This window comes from Protopterus annectens, chromosome 12.part0 (assembly GCF_019279795.1).
Source record: "Protopterus annectens isolate FY-2018-M chromosome 12.part0, PAN1.0, whole genome shotgun sequence".
Lineage (NCBI taxonomy): Eukaryota > Metazoa > Chordata > Ceratodontiformes > Protopteridae > Protopterus > Protopterus annectens.
The window spans coordinates 1258492681-1258517733 of NC_056746.1; the positions used below are offsets into that span (position 1 = coordinate 1258492681).

The window sequence follows — 25053 nt, forward strand, 5'->3', positions numbered from 1 at the left end:
AACTTAGAAGATACACAGATAAATATAAAGGAAAAGTATAAAATAAGCAATTTATTGAGGACTCAAAAAAGTTCTATAAAGAATTGGAAAACAAGATAAAATGAATTGAAAGACCACCAAAAAATGAAATAAATACATTTTGGAGAAATATTTATGAAGATCCTGTGGAACATAACAAAGATGCTAAACGGATAGAAGAAGAAAAAGAAAGAATAAGAAGTTCAGATGTACAGGATATGAAATTGGATTAAGTAACGGCCAGAGAAGTGATTGAAGCAAAGTTAAGAAAAGTGTCTAATTGGAAAACCCCAGGACAAGATGCAGTACCTTACTTTTGGCTAAAAGTAATATCTTTGCACAAAGATTTAACCATGAGTAAGAACTATTTCTGTGCATATCCCAAACAGACACCAGCCTGGCTAACAGGAAAAACAATGCTCCTGTTTAAGAGTGAACCTGCAAGCTACCCTAAAAAAATTAGACTAGTAACGTCTCTTCCAACAATGTGTAAACTATACACTGGAATTGATGCAGACAGACCTTATAGTCATTTAGAAGAAAACTCACTCATGGCAATAGAACAAAATGCTAATAAATGAAAGTCATATGGAACAAAGGATCATTTGTTGTTAGTCATAGTGGAAAACTGTAAAAAGGGGAAGAATCTAAGTATGGCATGGATAGACTACAAAAAAGCATTTGACAGTATCCCACATTCATGGATAAGAGTGCTTAAAAATGTTTACGATACACCCCGCACTGATAAACTAAATCACAGCAGGCATGAAACGGTGGCTAACCACTTTGCAGTTAAGCCATGATAAAGGACAAATTATTATTCCAGGAGTAAAAATCCAAAGAAGATATTCCAGGGTGACTCTTGTCACCGCTGCTCTTCTGCCTTGCCCTTAACCTGTTAAGCTGTCTGCTTAACAGATTTAGGTCATGGCTATAATTTGACTCCTAGAAAGCAAAAAAGTGTAGACTTCTCATCTTCTCTTTGTCGATGGTTTAAAACTGCATAGCTCATCAGATGAGGAACTGAAAGCACAACTGCAAGTAGTCAAAACTTTCAGTTGATATAAGAATGTCATTTAGTATTGATAAAGGTGCAAAAGCAGCCTTTAAAGCAGGAAAGCTGCAGCTCCAAGAAAACATCAGCCTGGACAAGAATGTGATATAAAAGAACTTGAGCAAGAGGGAGTTTATAAATGGGAATTGATGAAGGATCAACAATAAAACATGAACAAATGAGAATAAAACTAAGTAAGTAATATTTTAGAAAACTTAAATTAATCCTGAAAACAGCGTTGACATCTAGGAACAGAATTCAAGCTATAAACCAGTTTGCTCTTCCTGTCCTAACTTAGTTTTGGAGCGATTGGCCCTAAAAGGTGTTGGATAGAACAGACAGGAGAACAAAAGGGATGCTTCATGCTCATCAAATGATTTATAAAAATCAGTGAATACCAAGATTATGTATATTCCCCGTTCCGAAGGAGGTATGGGTCTCCTTGAAATTGATTATATGTATAGATCTGCAATCATGGGACTGCATACGTATCTGCTGACCTCACAAGACCTAAACATTGTGAAAGTTTTGAAGCATGAGGAGAATAAATCTAAAATGACTTCCTTCTTAGTCTAGCAGAGCTATGTCTGCGTCAAGCGGGAATGGAAAAGAAGGTATTAATTGTTTTGAATGTATTAACAATATTTCCTTTATACCTAAGGATAGATTTTCATGTGAATCTAAGGGGGTAGTTTATATTTTAAGCTGCCCTTTGTACTATGTTTTATGTGGGAGAAACTAAGAAGATGTTCTGGTTAAGATTTATGGAACATATTAGAGACATTAAAAATTGTAAACAAGAAAAAACAATTGCTGCTCACTTTATGATAATGCACAGTAATGATTATTCATTGCTAAAAGGAAGTATTCTGGAACAGATTGTTTTTGTCCAGATGAAAATGTTTTAAAGGAGAAACTTTTGCACAAAGAAAGTATATTTTGAAGTTTAATACAATGGTCCTTATGGGACTTAATGGGGAATTGAACTGGAGAAGTTTGGTTTAAGGGATAAATAGTTTAATTAATTGTTTAATTGCTGTATAGTGTGTGTATATATATGTATATATATATATATATATATATATATATATATATATATATATATATATATATATATATAAGCATGATGTTTGATGTGATTTGTATTCCAAGAAGGTGTCGTCACCAAGGCACTAGAATTAAAACAAGTTTTTACTGAAAGATTTGTGCTTCATTTGGATCCTGGTTGTTCATCTATTGGAGTGTGGTGGTGGTGGTGTGTTATATTTTGCTATGCCTTCGGATCCAAATGTAGATATACCCTGTGTGTTAAGGGATGAATCAGTTTCTTCACTGGGAGCAGTTGGTGCTTTGGGATCCTTGATGGGGTCCCAAAGAACAATGGAGCACTACATTAATTCTCAAGCTGCTACAGGTCCAAACCAGAATAATGGAACTGTGAGTAAAAATGTTGGAACTTTGTTTAATGCGTTAGTGAGAGAGCTAAACGCATTGTAAATCCGTTTATGGCAGTGGGACAGACTCTAACCACCATTCCGGTGGAGAAAAGAGAACTGTGCGATAAGTTTGAAAAACTTTTAGAGAGAGAGAGACCCGTGTGCACTACAATATTCTGGACCTGAAGAGGTATATTGAGTTGGACATTACCCCGAGGGTCTCCGTTTCGTTAAAAACCCGAGTACTCCATTTGATGAGAACTGTCCTGCGGACAAGTAGTTTAAGGGCCATTGGTTGGCAGACTCTCAAGTGTGTAATGGAGTGGCTACAGATATTGCTGGAATGGGATGAAATGAAACATAAAAAGCTGGTAACTTTGTCCAATACTATAAGCAATTCTATTGGTGCAGTGAATGTTAATAATTTTTTTTAAGTAAAATCAATACCAAACTAAGTGCACTGGAAACCGACCTGGTTAACTATAAAAAGAAGAAATTGGTGAGAGACGTCAATGATTTTGAGGGGGGACGAGCTTTTGTAACATCAACCAGAGCAAAGATAAACCTCTGAAGCAATATGGCGACCAGAAGAAAAAGTTTTCGGTATCGTTTGCTTCTTCAGATGGTTTGGGTTTAAGCGACACCCAAGAGAATATTGACGAGGGCTGTCCACCTTTACCACATCCACAGCAGCCACTCGAGCACCAAAACTGTTTTCAGAATTGTGAAGGACAACAACAGCAGGAACAGAAACTGAGCAGGAATAATGCTTATAACCCAAACAGCTTTTGCAACAAGGACTATAGAAATGGACAGTACAATAGTAAGAAATTTAAATATTGAAACATGTAATGCACATAATGATATTTCAAATGTAGTGAATTTATTTAACTGTGACTTAACACAGGAACAGTTCACAGTTTTAAATTTAGGTTTGAAATTCATCCCAACGGTTATACCACGGATTCATGTTTTTAAACAGCAAATTTTTAAGTTTGTCCGTAAACTACATTTGAAATGTTTTTTCTTTAACAAAATAAGTTTGAATGACGAAATGAATTGAACAGTTTTCTGATGAAAGCTTTTTTCGTGCAATGAAGATAGTGAGCAGCTGTGTGATGAAATGTTTAAATTAAATGCTTATTGTTTACTTAATACCTCTAGTATTCCAGTGGTTAGCAAATTTGTGCCTCCTATTCAGAATCAGAGTATCTCTCCCATTTCAACTCAATAGTTAACTCTGAAGGAGGTAATATATGTGAGGAAGTGTTAGAACATAAAAATATCCATCAGTTATAATTTAACTTGTAAAGAATGGAAGGCATTAATAGAGCTCCAAAATAATAAGGAGCTAGTAATTAAACCAGCAGATAAAGGTAATCGAATTGTTGTAATGAATGCCATACAGCATCACAGGGTGTGTATGGAACATTTAAGTAATCAAGACGTTTATGAAAATAGTGAAAAGATATGTCTCACTAGAGTAATGGGAAATATGATAAATTGTTGCAGAAAGGTCTACGTTTGGGCTACTTCTCAAAGAAGGATGTGGAAACTAAATTGGCAGCTAATAATAAAGAATTAGCAGTATTTTTTTGTTTGCCAAAAATCTATAAAAATCTGAGAGCCCCCAGGAAGACCGATTGTGTTGGCTTGTAACTATTATTTTACATAATATGGGCCTGTTGCTACATGAAATATTACTTCCTCATGTAAAGAAAACTTTTTCCCATATACAGGATGGTTTTGACTTTTTAACAGAAATTGCTGGTATTGAGTGGAAGAGGGAAATGTACTGGATTGTGTTGGATGTGAAGAGCCTTTACACATCTGTTAAACATTGTGATGGTTTATCTCCCATAGCAGATTTTTTAGGGGATAATCCTCTTTCTACTTTTACAACAGAGATGGTAGATTTCTGTTTGCAGAATAACTTTTTTCTGTATAATCAAATTTATAGACCGAAGCAGGGAATTGCCATGGGGACACCATTTTCCCCCATGAATGCCAACCTCTTTACGTCCTTTTTTTTTAATTAACATTTTTGTTTAGGCAGGAATTCATGAAACATGTCAAGAATTATTTTCGTTACATAGATGATTTAATTTTTGTGTGTGGAGGGGGGCCAGAAAAGGTTAACAAGTTTATATCAAAGATGCACAAGAATCTGTTTGACCTCAGTTTTGATGGTTTACAACAAGGAAATAAGGTGCGTTTTCTAGATTTGGAGTTGGAGGGCAAGGAAGATGGCACCATCATGACAGGGATACATAGAAAATTTGCTGATGGCAGCCAATTTCTACACGCATCTAGTTGCCATCCACCCCATACAATGCTGCCCTTCCTTATAATGAATTCTTAAGGTTGTCAAGAATTTCTAATAAGGAAGATATTTTAAAGAATGAAATTTGTAAATCGGCAGATATGTTCATAAAGAGAGGTTACAGTCCAGATATAGTAAATGAGGCAATACATAGGGTGTATTATAAGAATGCAAACACTGAAATTAAGAGAAATAAAGTAATACACGAGATGGAGGAGTTGAAATTAAATCAAATACAACAGATTTACTTTGTCTCTATGTATAATATTAGAAGTAAGGAAATAATTGAGATGTTGGAACATTATTGGAAATTTTTATTACATGATAAATTTTTGGTGAATGTTTTGCCAAGACATCTCTTAGATCATATGTGAGAGGTAGAAGTATAAGGGACATGTTAGTCCATGGATTATTTGCTTTACCAGTACCTAGAATTTTGACACAAACAGGTACAATTAAGTGTGGGAGATGTCCGGTATGTCCACGTATTATTGTTTTGAATGTATTAATATTTCCTTTACACCTAAGGATAGATTTTCATGTGAATCTAAGGGGGTAGTTTATATTTTAAGCTGCCCTTGTAATATGTCTTATGTGGGAGAAACGAAGAGGATGTTCCGATTAAGATTTATGGGACATATTAGGACATTAAAAATTGTAAACAAGAAAAAACAATTGCTGCTCACTTTATGAAAATGCATAGTAATGATTATTCATTGCTAAAAGGAAGTATTCTGGAACAGATTAATTGTTTTTGTGCGGATGAAAATGTTTTAAAGGAAAAACTTTTACATAAAGAAAGTATTTATATTTTGAAGTTTAATAAACTGGTCCCTATGGGACTTAATGGGGAATTGAACTGGAGAAGTTTGCTTTAAGGGATAAATAGTTTAATTGTTTAATTGATGTATAGTGTATATATAAACATGATGTTTGATGTGATTTGTATTCCAAGAAGGTGTCTTCGCCGAGGCACTAGAATTAAAACAGTTTTTACTGAAAGATTTGTGCTTCATTTGGATCCTGGTTGTTCATCTACAGACGTAGGTAAAAATCAGGCAGCAACTGAAAGTGACAAAAACCATAAGAAAGAATATAAGATGAAGGATCAGATGAGAAGGCAAAAAATGTGGAAAATGCATAAATATGGTTACAAGTATAGAAAACTCATGGCACAACCTCATGTTGATCAGGATCAAACACAGAAATGGTTGAGAGGCAAATTCAAACCAAAGGATGAAATGTTAATATTGGAGGCCCAAGCTATTAGACTATGTACACGTTGGTTTGCAAAGTCCATTGAACATGTGGACGAAACAGACAAATGTAGGATGTTAGGTAGTCTAGTCTTGCCTTCATTCTTACCCGTGGGTTCAGAGCCGAACCTCAGCTCCAACTCGGCCATACTCTAGCTCGAAGTCTTCAGTTGGCTCGTGGCTAAGAGGTATCCCATCATGCAACAGGTCTATTCTCCAGATTTCATTTGCCACTCGTTATGTTCAGACGTGGTCTCGCTTTTGGCCGTGGCTAAGTATACTGTTTATAAAATTTTTATAAACTGTTGATTTGTTGTTGCTCAAAAAAAGCTATTTTCATAGATCTGTGTGTGTGGTAGTGGTGTTTTACTTCCTTTGTTTTTCTTGCAGTTTTTGTGGCCTTGTCTTGGCCATTTTGGTATCCCGTTCGTTTCTTTCCCCACGGGCTAGGCCCGTTTAAATTAGAGGACCTAGTCCCCCCCACCATCGTTTCTGTGTGATCTTTGGTTTGGTGCTCCATTCTGTTAGCGTTAGTGTTGTTGTGTCTGGCTAGTGGTGCTATCCTGCCTTTGTTTCCCTGGGCTAGGCCCATTTAAGTTAGAGGACCTAGTCCTCCCTGTTGTCTTTCCTGGCGGTTTCTAGGCTGTTTTAGTTAGAGGCTCTGTTTCTCGTGCGGGGTTAATTGGGTCTAGTGTGTGTACGTATTACTTTGTTCCATTCACCATGTTCAAAGATTCTAAGGAACACAGGCCTTCAGGCTTTAAAAAGTGTGTTGAATGCAACAATAAAATGTCTTTAACTGATGGGCTGGCACTCTGTGTGTGTGTGTGTGTGTGTGTGTGTGTGTGTGTGTGTGTGTGTGTGTGTGTGTGTGTGTGTGTGTGTGTGTGTGTGTGTGTGTGTGTGTGTGTGTGTGTGTGTGTGTGTGTACTGCTTGGGGACTATTCATCTCTAAGAGTCCTGCTTGTTTTGTCATTCCTTCAGTCCCCATGTGCAACAGAAGAGGAAGAACAAGCTCATTTTGAAAGGACTGCTTAAACACTCCGAGGAAGACTTGTCTGTCTTCAGTGCATTATCCTCTCCAGCTAAAAAGGACAAAAAGACTTCTAAGCAGCACTCTCCGGCTCCGTCTGTTTCTTCGGAGCTGCCAGAGAAAGTTGCTAGAATAGCTTCTCCTCCTTTGGTTCCATTGCCCTTGGTGCCGACAAAAGGTAGTCTCTTGACTAAGTCCGTATCGGCTCCCAGCCTTTTGGAGCCGGTCACGGATATTTTGGTTCAGAGCCGGTCTCCAGCTATTCGACTGGTTTCTCCTTCACGCAAGTCCCCTTCTCTAGGGAGATACAGATTTCCTACATTATCCTCCAGGTCTTCCAGGACCCTTTCCGATGACGTTGATAGGGTGGTGAAGAACCTGCTTCAGTCATCGGTGTTGGCCAAATTGATTTCGGCTCTGACCGTCTGCTCCAGAGCCTATGGCCTCTTCATCTTTTGTTCCTCCTCCGAGCCTTTCTCGGCCTTCGGCGCCAGAGTTGTCGGTTTCGTCAGGTCGGTTCCAGTAGCCTCGCCTGGCCTCTCTGTTCTGATTTCTGCTCCGACCCCGTCGGCTCCGTCCACGGGGTCGAGGGTCCACGGTTGTCCAGTCAGACCCAAGGGGGAGGGATCAGATCGATCTTCATCGGCTCCGAGCCTTCCTCTCGGTGCTTCGGCTCGAGTGAGCTTGGACCCGACATCTGCTTCAGACCTCATCTCCTCAGTGCCAAGGGCTACTACTGTTTCCTCTACAGTTAGTCTGCCTTCGGCGCTGGGGGGATCAGCCTTCGAGGTTATGAGGAGCATGCTGGCCAGGTCATCCGCTGCATTCTATTGCACCGATACTGTGCCCCCTCCAGCACCGGTGTCAGTTTCGGATCACGCTCTATGCATGGGCAGCAGAGACCCTAAGCCTCAGGATTTCTCCATGAGTGGTCCTCAACTTTCTGACGTCTCCCCAGAGTTTTTGCTTAAGAAGCCCGCCAGAAAGAGATTGTGCAAGAGGAAACACCTTGACTCCCCGGATGAGTCTCTCGCATTGGACACCGACCTCAAGGAGTCAGAGGGGTCCCCCAAGTCGTCTTCTGAAGATCTCTTTTTCAGATATCCTGGAGATCTTGAAGCAGAGAGGCGGCTGGCCCTCCAAATCCCCTTCTGATGAGACGGTGTTCCTGAAGGCTTTTGGGTCTCAACCCTCCACCTCTTGGGTTTCTCCCCCTTTTGATAAGCTACTAGAGCTTGTCTGTCGAAAGGTGTGGAAAACTCCTGACACTGTGGAACCGGTCTCTAGGAGACCCAGTAAGTTTTTGTCCACCCCCTCTGACAAGGGATATCTAACTAAAGGCGTCCCAGTAGATGCCATGGTGGTGGCAGCAGCCACCAAGAAGGAACTTGCTGAAATTTCATCTACTGTCCACCCACCTAACAAGGAGTCCCGGGCTATAGACAGGTATGGGAAGCGTGTGTTTGCCTCAGTGGCCTTTACTTTGCGGTCGCTGAACTACTTGACACCATTTTACAAGGCTCCAGAGAGATCTCCTAAAAGAGCTAGGAGATTTTCTACAGGGTAACATTATTGATGCCATGGCACAGATGTCTACCCTAAATTCCCTTACCCAACTCCTCCAGGAGGCTGATCTCATACTCAGCCGACAGAGCGAGTAGGGCAGTGTGGTCCGGAGTGTCTCTTGGGAGACGCTCCTGGATGCGCCTGTGCAATTTCGCGGAGGCCTTCAAGTCTGCGTTCACCAAAGCCCCCTTTGTTGGTTCCTCGTTGTTCGGAACCAAGGTAAAGGACACTCTCACTAGGTGCGAACAGGAAGGAAAAACCCTGTCTGCCGTGGGAGTCCATTTTTCCATGCCTTCTAGACCTTGCCAGAAGGGTGGGAAAATGTGGTTCAGAAAGTCGCAGGGGTTTTTCAGGGCACACAAAGTGATTCCCCCTCCGGAGGCAGTGGAGGAGGTGGAAATTCAGGTAGATGCCATTCTAGAGGTAGAGGAAGCCCGCGTAACCAGGGGGACCGTGATTCCTTTTGTGGTTCTCCCTGCCAGCACTCCTGAAGGGAGACCCAACTGTGCGTCTTTGGAGCCGGTCGGGGGTCGCATTTCTTTATACCCAGAAGCCTGGCAAGACGTCACTCGAGACGAGTGGGTATTAAAGATAATTTCCAGAGGTTATCATATTCCCTTCTCTTCTCCTTCCCCGCCAACCAAGAGAATCCCAGACGTTTCACCCAGTCACAGGGATTCCGTGACTTTCAAAATAAAAAAGTTGCTTTCGAAGGTAGCCATCCAGCCTGTTCCCGCAAACCAAGTAGGATTAGGGACTTACTCCAGATTCTTTTTGGTGCCGAAAAGAACAGTGGACCTGAGACCCATCTTGGATCTTGGCCGATTGAACCTTCATGTACAAAACTCCAAGTTCTGCATGGTCACCTTACAGTCAATACTCCCTCTGTTAGGGAAAGATGTATGGATGTGCTCCATCGACCTCAAAGATGCTTGCTACCATATCAAGATGGACAGGGCATCAAGAAGTCATCTATGCTTCCATCTTGGGAGCCAGTCATTTTCAGTTTCGCGCTCTGCCCTTTGGTCTCACCACAGCCCCCAGGGTGTTCAAATGCATGGCAGTGGTAACGGCTCACTTGAGACATCAGGGATTCAAAGCGTTTCCGTACCTGGACGACTGGCTCCTTTCTACCACCAACAGGCATCTACTGTTGCAGACCAGGGATGCCACCATTACACTGTGCCAAAGGTTAGGAATTACTCTAAATTGGAAAAAATCTGCCTTGTTGCCCTCGCAGCGTGTCACCTTTATTGGTGCTGAGCTAGATACGGTGCTCATGAGGGCCTTCTTACCAGAAAAGAGAATTCAGGCTTTACAACAGCAGGTCTATGCCTTACTACCGTTGAGGAAGGTCAAAGCAAAAGTGGTCCTCAATTTATTAGGGACCATGGCTGCCACGATCATGCTAGTTCCCCTTGCCAAACTACACATGAGGGTTTTTCAGTGGCTGCTTTTTGCCCAGTGGTCACTACACCATCTTCCACTCTCCCATTCTGTTCTGATTATGGACACGTGCAAGCGGGATCTACACTGGTGGCTTCAGGCCAGCAATCTCAACGTGGGCAAGCCTTTTGTCCCATCTTCTCCAGTTGCCATGGTGACCACGGATGCCTCCCAGATCGGGTGGGGGGGGGGCATTATTGTGGCAGGATCACGAGATCCATTTACATATCAGTGTCCTGGAGATGAGAGCAGTGTTATTAACATTGCAAGCACTTCCGAGCTTTCTCCCTCTAGGGACAGTTGCAATCCACTCAGACAAACATGTCAGTGGTATGGTACCTGAGCAAACAAGGAAGAACCAAATCAATACCCCCTTTGCAGAGAGGCACTTCGAGTTTGGCAGTGGCCCGTGTCTTCCCAATGCTTTCTAGTTGCAACGCACATACCGGGAAGTCCAACGTGATTGCCGACAGGCTGAGCAGAGATATCCTAATGCCTCATGAGTGGTCCCTGAACAGTTATGTTGTAGAAGAGATATTCCACAGATGGGGTCAGCCTTGCTGCGATCTTTTTGCCAGCCCCCTCAATGCCAACTGCAGCAGCTACTTCACCCTTACCCCCCCCCCCGGAGGGGGAGACACCCAGGGATGCTCTTGCTCATGATTGACCCTCCGGTCTTCTCCATGCCTTTCCACTGTTACCTCTCTTAGCAAAGGTCATTCAGAAAGCACAGTCTTTGGGAAGCAAAATGATCCTCATTGCCCCACACTGGCCTTGTCAGATTTGGTTTCCCTTCCTTCAACCCTATCTAATGGACAAGCCCTGGATTCTGGACCCAACTCCAGATCTGCTGACTCATATGTCAGGACAGTTCCATCCCTCCATCCAGACCCTCAAGTTGACAGCTTGGCTGCACCAGTTCCGTCCTTAGTCAGGCTTCATGATTTTTCCCTGGAAGTGGTCCAAATTCTATCATCTTCCCACAAGCCTTCTACCAGGAAGATTTATTCCAGTAAGTGAGAGAGATTTTCTATTTAGGCCCGTGAGAGACATATTGATCCTTATACGGTGCCTATTTCGGCAATACTGGAATTTCTTTCTCAACTATTCAGTCAGGGTTCAGCTGCAGCAACCATTAAAGTACAATTGGCAGCGATTTCTATCTTTCATGTTGCTAATGAGCCCAACATTATGGCTCATAGACTTTGTAGGGCTTTTCTGAGAGGGACATTGTTGCTCCGACCCTCCAGTCTTTGATCCGGTGATGCCATGGGACCTCAATTTTGTACTACAGAAGCTCAATTCAACTCTCTTTGAGCCCGCAGCTATGTGTAACATTAAATTCTTGTCATGGAAGACAGTATTCTTGGTAGCCATAACTTCAGCTAGGCGGGTCTCTGAACTCCAAGCATTATCGATTTATTTGGTGTTTCACAAAGATAGGGTTTCCTTAAGAACCAACCCTTTTGCTCCAAAGGTTGCCTCTGTTGTCAATATCAACCAATCCATTGAGTTGCCTGTGTTTTTTCCTGAATTCTCCAACAAGGCAGAATTTAAGTTTCATCAGCTAGATGTTCATCAACAATTGAATTTCTATTTACATAGGACAAAAGATTTCAGGAAATCAGATCAAATGTTTGTCTCGTTTTCAGACACTAGACTTGGGGTTCCCGTTTCTAAGGTAACCTTGTCTCACTGGATCTCCGATTGCATCTCATTTATTTATGCTTCCAATGGCAAAGAATTACCCTTTAAAGTGAAGGATCATTCTGCACGATCTGTGGCTACCTCAACTGCGTTTCAGGCTAGGATGTCTATGGATGATATTTGTGCTGCAGCAACATGGGCTTCGCCTCATACCTTTATTAGTCACTACAAATTAGATCTAATCTCTAGAGGCAGATCTTCCTTTGATTCCATGGTGCTCAAGAGTATTCTTCACTGAGCCGCCCAAGATCAAGGTGCTAGGGGCGGTGTCCCATGGGTAAGAATGAAGGCGAGATTGGACTACATGACATCAAGAAGTTATGTACTCACCGTAACGTTCATTGTATGTAGTCCATCTCGCCTTACATTCTGACTAACCTTCCCTCCTTCCCCTTCCTGGAGGACCTGGGGTATTGTCTAGGTGTCAGTAGTCCTTTCTGTTGGGGTTGGTCTTCTCAGTGTGTACGTTTGTGAGCTTGCAGCAAACAAGATCTGGGGAATATACCTGCTGCATGATGGGATACCTTTTAGCCACTAGCCAATTGAAGACTTCGAGCTAGAGTATGGCTAAGTTGGAGCCGAGGTTCGGCTCTGACCCCACGGGTAAGAATGCAAGGCGAGATGGACTACATACATCGAATGTTATGGTGAGTACATAACTCTTGTTTTGTAAAATAGAATTTGAAATAGTGGCACACCTTGTTGCTGTTATGACATACTAATGGCAGAAGGACTGTATACTGAAAGACATAATGTGGCAAGACTATTGCACTGGGGTTTTTGCAAACATTATAGTGTTAAAGTAGCTAAAAAACACTGGAAACATGAGCCACAAAGCATCATAGAAGATGATGGTCTATATCACATGGGATCGCCCATTACCAACAGTTCAAAAGATAGATGCAAGAAAACAAGATATAGTGCTCCATGAAAAGAAGATAAAAATAGCATTAATCATTGAAATTGCTACACCCAGTGACTACAATGTCTTGCGTACAGACACACAAAGTTATAAAATATCAGGATTTGCAGGCAGAAATGAGAGCAATGTGGAAGGATACCCAGACATTTCCAATAGCTGTAGGAGCAACAGGTCTTATAAAGAATTTGCAGTCGTATTTAAATATGTTACTGATACATGTATCTCCGTACGAATTGCAGGAGTCATTACTGGGCACATTGCAGGTGCTGCAAAAGAGCACTTCTGGCTGACATCAAAAATTGAAACAATACTAATTTCATGAACTTTAATCATATTTTGAGTTAGGAATGGGGTCCATTCCAGTCATGGTATTAGAAACCCAAAAGATTTAGAGAAATTAAAAAAAAAAAAAGAAATGCAGCATGGTTTTCTTTGGTATGTGTAGGATCACTGATGCATACCATGTAAATGCCATACTACTAAAATTTGACATAATCATGATGTACCTGTGTTAATAATACTGTCCTTTGACCACCACATCTCTGTCATGATTAGAAATAATTTCTCCATTCCTCAGCTTGTCCTTCATAGTATCATCTAAAAGTTCACAGAAGTTGTAGTCCCACTTTAGCATGTACATTACCAAGTACCTAAACTGACTTTCAAGACCTCAGTGATAGCATCCTTACCAGAAAAGAATGAGGTTTCAGTACTTTTAGCTACTGTGATATAAAAGCACTACCCTGCATTCAGCATTGTGCAGGCTGTTATGAGGTGACCATTGTGTACCCCTCTGTGCTGTGCATGACCTACCAGTGTTTGCTTTACCACTTGTTCTACTTAGGTAAAGGATTTCAAACACCCCCTCAAGAGACATGAGCCTATACTGCCATATCAACATCAGATGATGCAGCAAGTTCCTAACCCAATGTATTCCCCCATTTCTGGTGTAGGTTGTCATTACATGTCAGATCTCTTGCCTGGCAACCTTTAAAACCAGTCTGGATGAGTGATGGTAAATTTTTACCTGCAATATGTGAAAGAGTTCACAACATATCAGTTGTTTTTAGTGGCACGTGCAACTTCAGTTACAAAACAGTGATATCACTTGAACATGAAAATCTTTTTAATGGGGGATACGATCATAGGAAGTTACTAGGTTGTTGGCCCTAAGGCCCTTACAAGCCTAGCCAAGAATTTAGCCTGTGTTCCAACAAGTCAGCACCCTATGCCACTGTCCAGCAGGGTCATAGGTGGAATCACAGGGGTGTATCTTCTGTTCTCCATCCTTTTGTCCAGGTTGTGCTTAAAAAGGTTTAATGAAGTGTAGGATCATAGGAAGTCTGTTTCATACCAGTATCTGGTGACGTGTCTGATCTAGATGGTCTTGTTTGTTATAAGAACTTATGATCTAAGCTTCCACTCCTCAGGGCCCTGATCACACCACACTTTGAGTACTGTGCAATTCTGGAGGCCATACAAGAAAAATGGTCATTAGGCTAATAGAAGGGAAATTTTAAGAAAAGCCACCAGAAAGACATCTGAAATGGAGAGGAAGGGATATGACCAGAAAATATAGGAGCTGGAGCTATACTCATTTGAGACCAAGAGCTAGAGAAGATTATATTGTTGCACAAGTTCATATCATGGAATTAATTGTAAAGGAGGGAGGTTAGCCTGAATGGGAAGGACAGACATCAAACTGTAGGGATAAACTTCTCCCCTGTCTACAAAAGTACTTCCCCATATATAGGACTGTAAACCCCTGGTGTAGACGACTGGAATTGGTGGGAGAGAGCAAATTAACAGTGGCATTCATTGAGCAGGTGTGGAAATTGTAGTGAGGAAGATGGGGATGGAAGAGCAGTAGAATGTTAAATGCACTTTAAAGGACAGATTAGATGGGTCTGTTGTCTCCTACTGCCAAGCAGCCAATGTAGTTGTGATTTAATTTTTGGTATTACCTATTGCAAACCTCTTTCTCATTCATGCATTATGGGAGTTTGTTTAAACATTTTTAAAGATGGGTATATCTCAGAGTTATAATATGAATATTATAGGTTCATAGATAAGTACCAGGCTAGCTGCTGTTGTGGGCCATTTTAAGCCTAACCAATGACCCTCAAAGGTGAGTATCAAACACTGTACCTGATATCTGTGAGGTAAGCCCCCCTAGCCATTATACTAATCCCCTCAGTTAAGCTAACAAGGTGTTGTAGAGGGATGATCCCTAACTATGATGCTAGCAAAACCCTGCCTACTTCATTGACAGATTTGGGTCACTGTGCTTTCCTGCGAGGAAGAGTGACTAAAATGTGGAACCAAACCTCTCTATTTTGCAAAACAGATGTTGCAGCTCTTTTAAAGTGGGAAGAACATTGCATCTGTCTAATGTTTATGGACATTCACATTTATTGATGACAATGCAGAACAATCTGTGGGTAGAAAGGGGCCTGTAAGGATAATGTAAAGAGTTCTGAAAATGCAAGGGGGATTGCTTACTAACGGCCCTTGTTTGCTTTTAGGTTATGACATTCTTTTACTTGTAGGTTTAGTCTGAACCTTCCTTTGGGCCTTCATCCTTTGAAAGAGGATGATGCTCTGACCCTGGAGAAAATTAAATAATTTGGTAAATGGAATGTATGAAGAGAGGTTTTGATTGAGCATTTGGTGCCCCATAAAGGCTACTGTGGTTTATCTTCCAAGATGTATGTATATTTGTATCTTCAGATATTACCACTGAATGTGTAAAAAGTACACGCATGAAAAGTAATTTGTTTTTCTTTATGAATTTCAGGGAGTAATGGCCCACAGAAGTTTTGTATTGAAAAAGTTGGAAAAGAAAACTGGTTACCAAGAAGTCATACATGGTAAGGAAAAAAATTAAAAATGTTGCTACTGTTTACATGAAGAGATGAGTTGAAATATTCTTGAGCACAGACTGAGTGTAGAAGATGGTAATTTGTGTTCACTTACTTGATAAGTAATTACATTTAAGGATTTTCGGTGAAAAATGGTCAGACCCTGAATGAACATTTTGTAATAGTCTGCAACACATATTACATTAGCAGGGTGTATTGACATGAACGGTTTTGGCAAGTGCTGCTGTATTGCATTGTTAATGTGCTGTATCTCTTGAGTGTTCATGTCTTCAGATAATGCGTTGAACTGTAGTTCGTTCATGTAACTTCGTTTTAGAGTTAATTAGGTCCTAATTAAAATGAAAGAAATTAAGATGTGCAGAATGAAAAGTAGTTACTTTATATACTGAAACACAGGGACCTACATTATCTTTGTTGGAATTGTATTGATGTGCAATTAGAATATAGAAGATCAGACTTTCGCATGTACCTGCAAAGGTTCAAGAGAGTAAAAAGAAAAAAACACTATTCTGTGGCACATAGAGTAAGAGCAAAGACTTTTATATGTTACAGGTGTCTTCCTGTTCCTGTCAGGATTCAGACAAAGATGATGATTCGTGGTCTTAGGTTTCCATAGAAAAGAGATTTCCATTTTAGAGGCATATTTTATTAAGCAGTTTTGCATTTGGCCTCAGACTCTTAGGAAATCTTCAGTATAACATGAAAGCACTTGCATGTTATTTTTATGTAATGTGTATTAAGCTGCAATCGGTGCTCCAGTTTTTTCCTTTGCATTTTATCAACTGTTAGTTTGAGATGTCTTTCCTTATCACTGTTAACAGTATTCTTTGCACTTGAGATGTGCTAAGGATAGACTAATGTCTGACCAGTATACCAAAGCATTTAAACATTCCAGGCTTCGTACATCAGATGCATGTCCTACGTGCAAGGCATAAGGTACATATGTGACTTAGACTCCTCAGAACTTCTTAACCACCAGTCCGAATGCTACCTCTGAATTCGGTCTCTACACTGTTCACCAAGCTAGTTCATCCACAGAGCCTTCTAAAGATAAGTGCCCTCTTGGGGTTTCTTCCTTTCTTTTTTCATTCTTGTAATTTGTTTCATGTCATTCAGGATGTAAGTGCGGGAGGCAGATTCCCCCATAAAGATAGACACGTGAAGTGCCTTTTTTGTTTGGGTGCTACGTATGACCTTACTCGGTGTGATATCTGTCAGGCGTTTGTCCCCAAGATACTCCACAGCCATCTATCCCCCTCTTTCTATTTATTTGCAAAACTAACACCTGAAGTTATTGACTCTGGGTACCATGGACGAATCTGCCCACTCTGAGGTTCAGGCACCACTTAAAAAAAAAAAAAAAAGCTAAAAAAGCTAAAAAAAGCACACTCTGAACCTGCTACTGTCCAGCCTCCACTGGATATCTCTCTCTGGATGAAAAATCCGTGGACTAGCCAGTGCCAACACCAGTTAGAGGCCGAGCTGCTTTCTCGCATGTCTGCTGAGGTTGTGCATAAGTCTGGTACAGATATACAGAGGGAGATGCAGCTGATTATATCTGAAGAATCTATGGGGATTCTCCAAATTTTATTTAGGGAAGAGGTGCTTGATACCCTGATTGAATCTAGGCAGGGGTCTCAACCTCCTAGATTTGTGAAGGCAGATGTTCCTTTAAAAAAGAAACAGAAAGCCAAATGTGGCTAAGGAACCTCACAGAGTGGCAGAACCTTACTCGTGTTTTATGCCTTTATGGCTCTGAAACCCTCACAGGGATTGTCCATGTTGCTGCTCCCATATTTTCTTTGTGTTTCACTGTTGTAGTCCTGACTGTCGGGATTTCCTGCCATGAAAGCCCTTGGTCGGCCTGACTACCACAGAAAACTCTCTACCTCCCATGCTGGCAGAAGCCATAACCGACATCAGTATGCTCCAGTATAAAGGGGGCCAGCTTGTGTCATCACTTCAGTCTTTTCTTGCCGCTGGAGCCCGAAGCAGTGTACAAGTGCATTGGTCAGTCCGCACCAGAGAGAGACGTTGTCATTGGACAGATAAGTACCCCATTAGGGAACTCCTTTCCTTTTTCTTTACCTCAAGTCAGATAAAATAAATAACTGTCTCCGCTGCGGTAAACAAATCCCACTCAAAGACTTCCATACGCTTTGTGTCTCTATATCAGGCAATTCATCTACCGACCTTCTTCCCAAACTCTCAGAACAGGGGGAAAGAATACTTCACTCTTTGGATGTACACAGAATACTACAGTTCTACCTAGCAGGACAAAATCATTGAGGAAATCAGACCAGCTGTTTATAACCTTTGCCCCTGGCAGTGAAGGAAAGACGGCTTCTAAACATCTAGTTTCCAAGTGGATATCCCAAGGCATTTCTTTCTTTTACAGCCATCATGACAAAAAGCCGCCTGATTTGATTAGGTCACACTTGACTAGGGCAACAGGTACTTCTGCAGCTTTCCTTAAGGGGGTCCCACTAAAGACATTTTGGAGGCAGCCACTTGGTCTTCTGTAGCAGCCTTTTCTAAGTCTAGAGGAGGATTTGCATCTGCAGTACTGCAGGGAATCCTCTCTTCTCTATGATTTCCTTCCTCCATCAGTTAAACTTTGGGGATCTTCCCATCCATCAAGACTGCAGCAGTGAAACATGAATAACATAGTACAGTTCTGCAAACTTACCTTAAATGTAGATGTTCAACTGTATTTACTGTTATAGTCTTCTTTCCCTCCCCTTCAGCCTACTAGGTAGGCTACAAAAAATCAACTAAAATAGCCATGGGACCCTACCCCAGAGTACTCTGGTCAGCCACCTTGGTTCACCTATGGTACACTTTGGGCTCCTCCTAGGAGGAGTCAGGAAAATATCGAAGTGATGGCACAGTCTGGCCCCCTTGATACCTGAGAGTACTGACGTTGGTCAGGGTGTCCGCCAACCAGGGAGGTGAAAAGAGTTTTCTCTGGTAGTCGGGCTTGCCAAGGGCTTTCACTGCAGGAAATTAACAGTCAGGACTGCAACAGTGAATACACTCAAACGCCTACATTTATGGTAAGTGTACACAACTGTACTTTCTTTCACCTAATCCGAGACCTAGGGATTTCTTGATGTTCTTCGTGTTTCACTGTTGCAGTCATTACATTTGGGTAATCTGCTGGCAGGTTGCCCTCAGTCGGCCTGATTAACAAAGTCTTGGGTCCTGCGTCGGTTGCTCTCCCTTCTTCCATGACGTCAGGTCGTCAGGGGTATAAAACATTCAATGCCATTATATCAGTCTTTCTTGCCTTGCAGTGCCCGAAGCAGAAGCAGCTCGCGAGTGCCTGTCGGCAGACTCCTGAAATTTTCGTTTTTGAGTTTCAGAACCAAAGTCTTCAACTTAAAGCTAAGTACCCCATTGGGGAAACTTTTTCTTGCTCCTTATCGATGTCAGTAAAAGTCAATAATTGTATTACTTGTGGAAAGCAAATACCTCACAAAGATTTTCATTTGTACTGTGTTCCTTGCCTAGGCCCTGACCACGACGTACCTTGCTGTCAGTTTTGTGCTTTATTTAATCAGTGCACTATCCGTCGTCAGTACATTTTTGCTTCTAAGTATTTTGTTTCACGGTTTAATTATCCAGAAATGTCGTCAGTTAGCCATCTGATACCGGGATTCTGAAAAAATGCAAAGATAAAGACAGACACAGGCTGCCGAGGTCCAAAACTGCCGACAACGCTTCTCCTAACCAGTCACCAGTTCACCGGTACTCAATGAGGTGCTTTCGAAGCCCCTGATATCCACTAATTCTGATTCACAGGCCTCTACTGAGACCCATTTGAAGTCCGATATGCTGCGAGATGCTTCACCTGTGGAACCCATGGATGTCTCTACCTTGGATTGGTCCGGAGCCGCTGTGCAGGCACCGGCTTCTGAGGGTGTATTCAGGCCTACAGACTTGCATATTAAACTGACTCCACCTTCATTATTAAGGTTTAAATCTCGATCTATGTCTAAAAAAATGATGCCCAGGCCACATGTTCAGGCCCCTATGCCTAATAAACAAATGATCAAAATGGCTGAAGATTGAATTACTCTAATCAGGGGTAGTCAACCCCCCCCCCCCTCTAAGAGGCCTAGGGCCGAGTTTGATTATGAATCTTCTTATCAGATTTCTGTTTCTTCTGACTCTTCTAATGACCTGTATTTGTCCATACCTACTTGTGAGGTTTCTGATGCAGAGGATTCCATTCCCTCTGCTTCCCCTTCTGAGGATTTTTCCTTTGGGGAAACTGCATACCTTAAGGGAGCATTTCCACTGGGAAAGTCAGGAATTTTCTGATTCAAAAAAGTGGCTTAGGGATTTCCTTCTTCTACCTCAGCATAGACCTTTGGCCATACCTCCTGTACTAGACATTATTGGTGATGTGTTTTCAGAATCCAGTATGACCTCGGATTCCCTGCCTCTGGCTCCTAGTAAACCTGACAGATACTACAGGGTTCCCGGGTCCCACAAGTTCCTTTTCAAAAATCCTGTTGCAGATCCAGAAACCATTTCTCAGGGGCCAAAGGGCATTAAGGCTTCTACTGCTAAAAATCCTACCCCTTCTGATAGAGACTCCAGGGCGCTGGATAGATGGAGTAAGAAGGTTTATACTTCTGCAACCTTGGCAATCAAGGCTTTAAACTGCCCCTATGGTGAACAGTCTCAATGACTTCCTTTTAAAATTTCCAAGCACTTATCTTTTAGCCGCCCCTTTGGGGAGAAAGGTTGCTCTTCATGAGCAGAACTGGGAACTTATAACCCAGGACAAATGGGTTTTAAGTATAGTATCCCAGGGATACCGATTTCATTTCCACACATTGCCAACACCAAACGGGTGGCCAGACCTGCCCCCAAATCAGTGGGCAGAGGCTCAAAAACAAGTACTTTCCCTCTTAAACATGGGGGCTATCCAACCAGTACCAGAAGAGGAAAAAGGACAAAGTTTCTATTCCAGGCTTTTTCTGGTACCCAGAAAAGACAAATCATGGCATTCAGTTATGGACCTTTCTACTCTAAACACCTTTCTGGACATTCCAGAATTCAAGATGTTGACTCTTCACCAGTTACTTCCTATGCTAGGCAAAGATGCCTGGTTGGCAACTCTAGATTTAAAAGAAGCATACCTGCACATCACAATCAGGGAATCTTCAAAAGATACCTATGCAGGCTACTTGCCTCGTCAGTTCTCTGCACTGCCCTTTGACTTGTCTGCTGCTCCCAGGGTATTCACAAAGTACCTGGCTCCAGTTATTGCATTTTGCAGGCAAAGAAATATCCAAATATATTCATACCTGGACGATTGTCTAATTCAGGCAGAAAACCAGGGCATACTTCTAAATCATCTGGCGTTTGTAAAAAGGGTTCTAGCATGTCTGGGGTACACCATAAACGAAAAGAAATCACAACTGGTACCCTCTCAACAGAGTGCATTCCTGGGTGCAAGCTTGAATACAACTGTCCAGATTGCTTTCCTCACGCCAGAGAAGCAAATTCAAGTGGTAACTTACTTCAAACAAGTGGCCACAAAAACCCTGCTATATCTGCAAGACAAATACTGCAAGCCTTGGGGTTCATGGCCTCCTGCATTCTTCTAATTCCATATGCAAGACTAAATATGAGGAAACTACAGTGGTACTTAAAAAGTCTATGGAGTCAACATTGTCACAGCCTGGAAACAATGATTCCTATTGTACCTTGCCTACGCCTGGAATTCCTATGGTGGGCAGAGGCCTGCCACCAAAACAAGGGGCTGCCATTCACACTACCCCCTGCAGCCCAAACCCTAACTATAGATGCGTCAAGACTATGCATGGGGGAGCTCACCTGACAGGAAGGGTGCATTCAGGGCAAATGGAACCCAAATCAAATGCACCTACATATCAATCAGAAAGAAATGTTAGCTGTACAGAATGCTCTGACAGCCTTCAAGGACTACATTCTTCCAGGACAACTAATTGTAAAGACAGACAACACCACGGTTATGTGGTACATAAACAAGCAGGGGAGTACACATTCTTACCCCGTCTGCAGACTAGCCATGACATTGTGGAGCACAACCTTGAGCTACCAAGTGCACCTACAAGCTAAATTCCTGCCAGGAAACTTGAATACACTGGCAGACAGACTAAGCAGAAATCTCATGGACCCACACGAGTGGAAACTGGAACCACAGATTTTCAACATGTTGACAAGCAAATGGGGGAGCCCAGACATAGATCTATTTGCCTCCCCCAGAACTACAAGTTTTGCACAAGGACTCCACACAAAAAAGCCTGGAAAGTGGATGTTCTGTCCTTCAGCTGGAAAAACCCATCAGTTTACGCCTTTCCCCCTCTGCCTCTGCTCTCCAAAGTTTTGCTAAAAGGCAAACAGGACAAACCAAGAATTATTTTGATTGCTCCAGACTGGCCACGCCAACACTGGTACCCACTCATGCACAGCGTGTCACAAATATCTCCATGGCACCTGCCTCAGACCCCTTCCTTGCTGTCTCAGCAGGAGAACCAAATTCTGCACCCTCAGCTTCCAACATTGAATCTTGCAGCCTGGCTAATCACGTAACTTCACCCTTATCCCTCAGCAGACCTGTGCTGGATGCCATCTTGGAGGCGAGAAGACCTAGTACTAGAAAATCTTATGCTGACAAATGGAAGAAATTCTGTGCCTGAAACCAATCTTTAGGGATGAGCACAGCAGAGCCCAGTTTACCTCAGATATTGCAATACTTAACTGAGATGCTTCACAAGGGCCTGTCTTTTTCTTCTATTAAAATCCACGCTTCAGCTATTTCAGCTCACTATAGCACAGAACCACCCCTCTTCTGTCATCCCCTGCTCAAGCAGTATCTAAGAGGGGCTAAGAACTTGACCACCCAGGAGAGCTCCTAGCCCTGCCTGGGATCTTAACTTTGTTTTGGAAAAACTCACTCTACCTCCTTTCGAGCCAGCTGCTACTGCAGACTTAAAATTTCTTTCTTGGAAAACAGCCTTATTTTAGCAATCACTTCAGCTAGAAGGATATCTGAATTACAGGCCCTTATGGCAGTGGAGCCTTTCATCGTCTTTCATGCGGACAGGGTATCTCTGAGGACCAATCCATCCTTCATGCCCAAGGTGGTTTCCAGTGTGGCTCTTAATCAGTCCATTCATTTGCCAACCTTCTTTCCCAATCCACAGAACAAAGGGGAACGGATTCTGCATATGTGCACAGACAACTTAGATTCTGCTTGGACAGGGCTACATCTCGAAGAAAATCTGAACAATTGCTGGTAGCATTTGCTGCAGGGGCAGAGGGGAAGGCTATTTCAAAACAAACCATTTCTAAATGGAAAAGCCATTGCATTCATTTCTGTTATAAGCACCATGGAAAACCTATTCCCAGGGGATCCAGATCTCACTCCACCAGGGCTGCATCTACTTCTGCAGCCTTTCTCAGAGGTGTTCCTACCTGGGATATTCTAGAAGCTGCTACCTGGAGTTCTGTGCATACTTTCACCAAGCATTATCATTTACCAATTTTCCCTAAATCCAGAGCTGGCTTTGCCACTGCACTGCAGGGCCTTATAGCTGGCCCTAATGCTGTATAATCTCCTCCTCCCAACCTTAGCTTTGGGAATCTACCCAAATGTAATGACTGCAACAGTGAAACACGAAGAACATAGTACAGTTGTGTACACTTACCATAAATGTAGATATTCGAGTGTATTCACTGTTGCAGTCCTGGTTACCCTCCCTCCAGCCCCATACTTTTCTCTGGCTATACCTCTACCTTCTTTTACTATGCTTAAAGCCTTTTTGGTGTATTTGCTTTTGGTTGGAGGTATATTTTTGTGTTTTTAATTTTATTTGCTCCCCATTAGGGGGACACCTGATATCTGGGGCAAGAAAAACTGATGTAATGGTGACGGATGCATGTTTTATACCCCTGATGACCTGACGTCATGGAAGAAAGGACAGCAACCAACGCAGGACCCAAGACTTTGTTAATCAGGCTGACTGAGGGCACTCTGCCAGCAAATTACCCAAATGTAATGACTGCAACAGTGAATACACTCGAACATCTACATTTATGGTAAGTGTACACAACTGTACTTTTTTCTGATGATGCACTGGACTCTGGTGAAGAATCCTTTCCTTTGGTTCTGGGGTCTAATTAAGAAGATTCTTTGTCTTCTGAGACTCCTTTTGAAGAATTATCTTTTGGGGTCACTGATCTATATGATGGAACATTTTAAGTAGGTCTGTTCACATGTTTCAGAAGTTCAGTTATGAATTCTTGCAAATGCACTTGCCCAGACTTTCTGCAGTCTCTCCCGTCTTAGATGCCCTTTTAGACACATTTACAGTAGCTTCTGAGGCTGCTGAATCTCATCCTCAGACAATTATGAAGCCAGACAGATTTTATAAATTTCCTGATTATATAGGATTGTAAATGTTTATATAAATGTTCATGTGATCCTGCTGTTTCCATGTCCAGAGATGAGCCATCCAAACTACTTTCCTCTTCCAAGCTTTACCTTCTGGCAAGGACAGGCATGTTGTGAAGAGGTATGGGGAACAAGTGTGTACCTCTACTGCTTTGGCTGTTAGGGCCATTACTTATCAGAACCACTTGGTTAAATATGTTCTGGCTGTTCTGTCCCAGCTGGGAGTTGACTAATATGTCTGATTCAGACAGTGAGATTCTCATCTGAATTATGCCTCTCCGATACCCTGGCATTCCTTTAAATGAGCTATGATACAGCTGATGCCTCTTCTAGGGCAGCTGCATCTGGTTCTGTCATAGGGAAATATTCCTAGTTGCGAGTGTAAGCCTTACCTAAGGACATTAAGGTCAAACTTTTAAGTTCTTCCTTAGACAACCAGAATCTTTTTGGCACTGTTACTGCAGAATTGTTTAAAACCCTGTAGGATAAAGGCAAGGTGTTATGCAAGACCTAAAACAAGTTTTTGTTTCTCCTGTACCCACATTCCAGTGGAAGTGTCTATAGAAATCTTCTTTTGGCTTGGAAGTCCCTTCCTCCATTTTCCAGTCTTCCTCAGCCTCCTCAGCCTCCTCATTTTCCTTTGGTTCTGCAGGATCTGTTGGAGCAGAGAAAACCATCTATCATGTTCCCTTGTCTCAGAAGGGGACAGATTTTTATTCCAGTGTGTTTATTTCCCAGGAAGGAGGGGTCGTGGAAGCCCATTGTAGACCTATCCTTTCTTAAAACCTTTCTTCAAGGTTCCTTTCTTCAGGATGTTGTGTCTTCACTTTGTCCCTCTTTTGCTTCCCCAAGCTTTTCTGGTCTCTTTGGATTTGCAAGATGCTTACCTCCATATTCCTGTTCATCCTCTCTCCAGGAAATGTTTTTGTTTCTGTGTTCCTCTCATTATCAGTTT

General features: G+C 42.1%; 1 protein-coding gene across 4 annotated transcripts in view; it reads left to right on the forward strand.

Moving 5' to 3' along the window:
* The window catches only part of ITCH (itchy E3 ubiquitin protein ligase), a 2580358-nt gene that overhangs the window by 2514563 nt on the left and 40742 nt on the right, over positions 1-25053 (forward strand). For all 4 annotated transcript variants that reach the window (XM_044090275.1, XM_044090277.1, XM_044090278.1 and 1 more), the window contains exon 23: positions 15559-15631. In XM_044090275.1, the coding sequence (XP_043946210.1) occupies positions 15559-15631 (73 nt within the window). The remainder of the gene's footprint in view (positions 1-15558; positions 15632-25053) is intronic.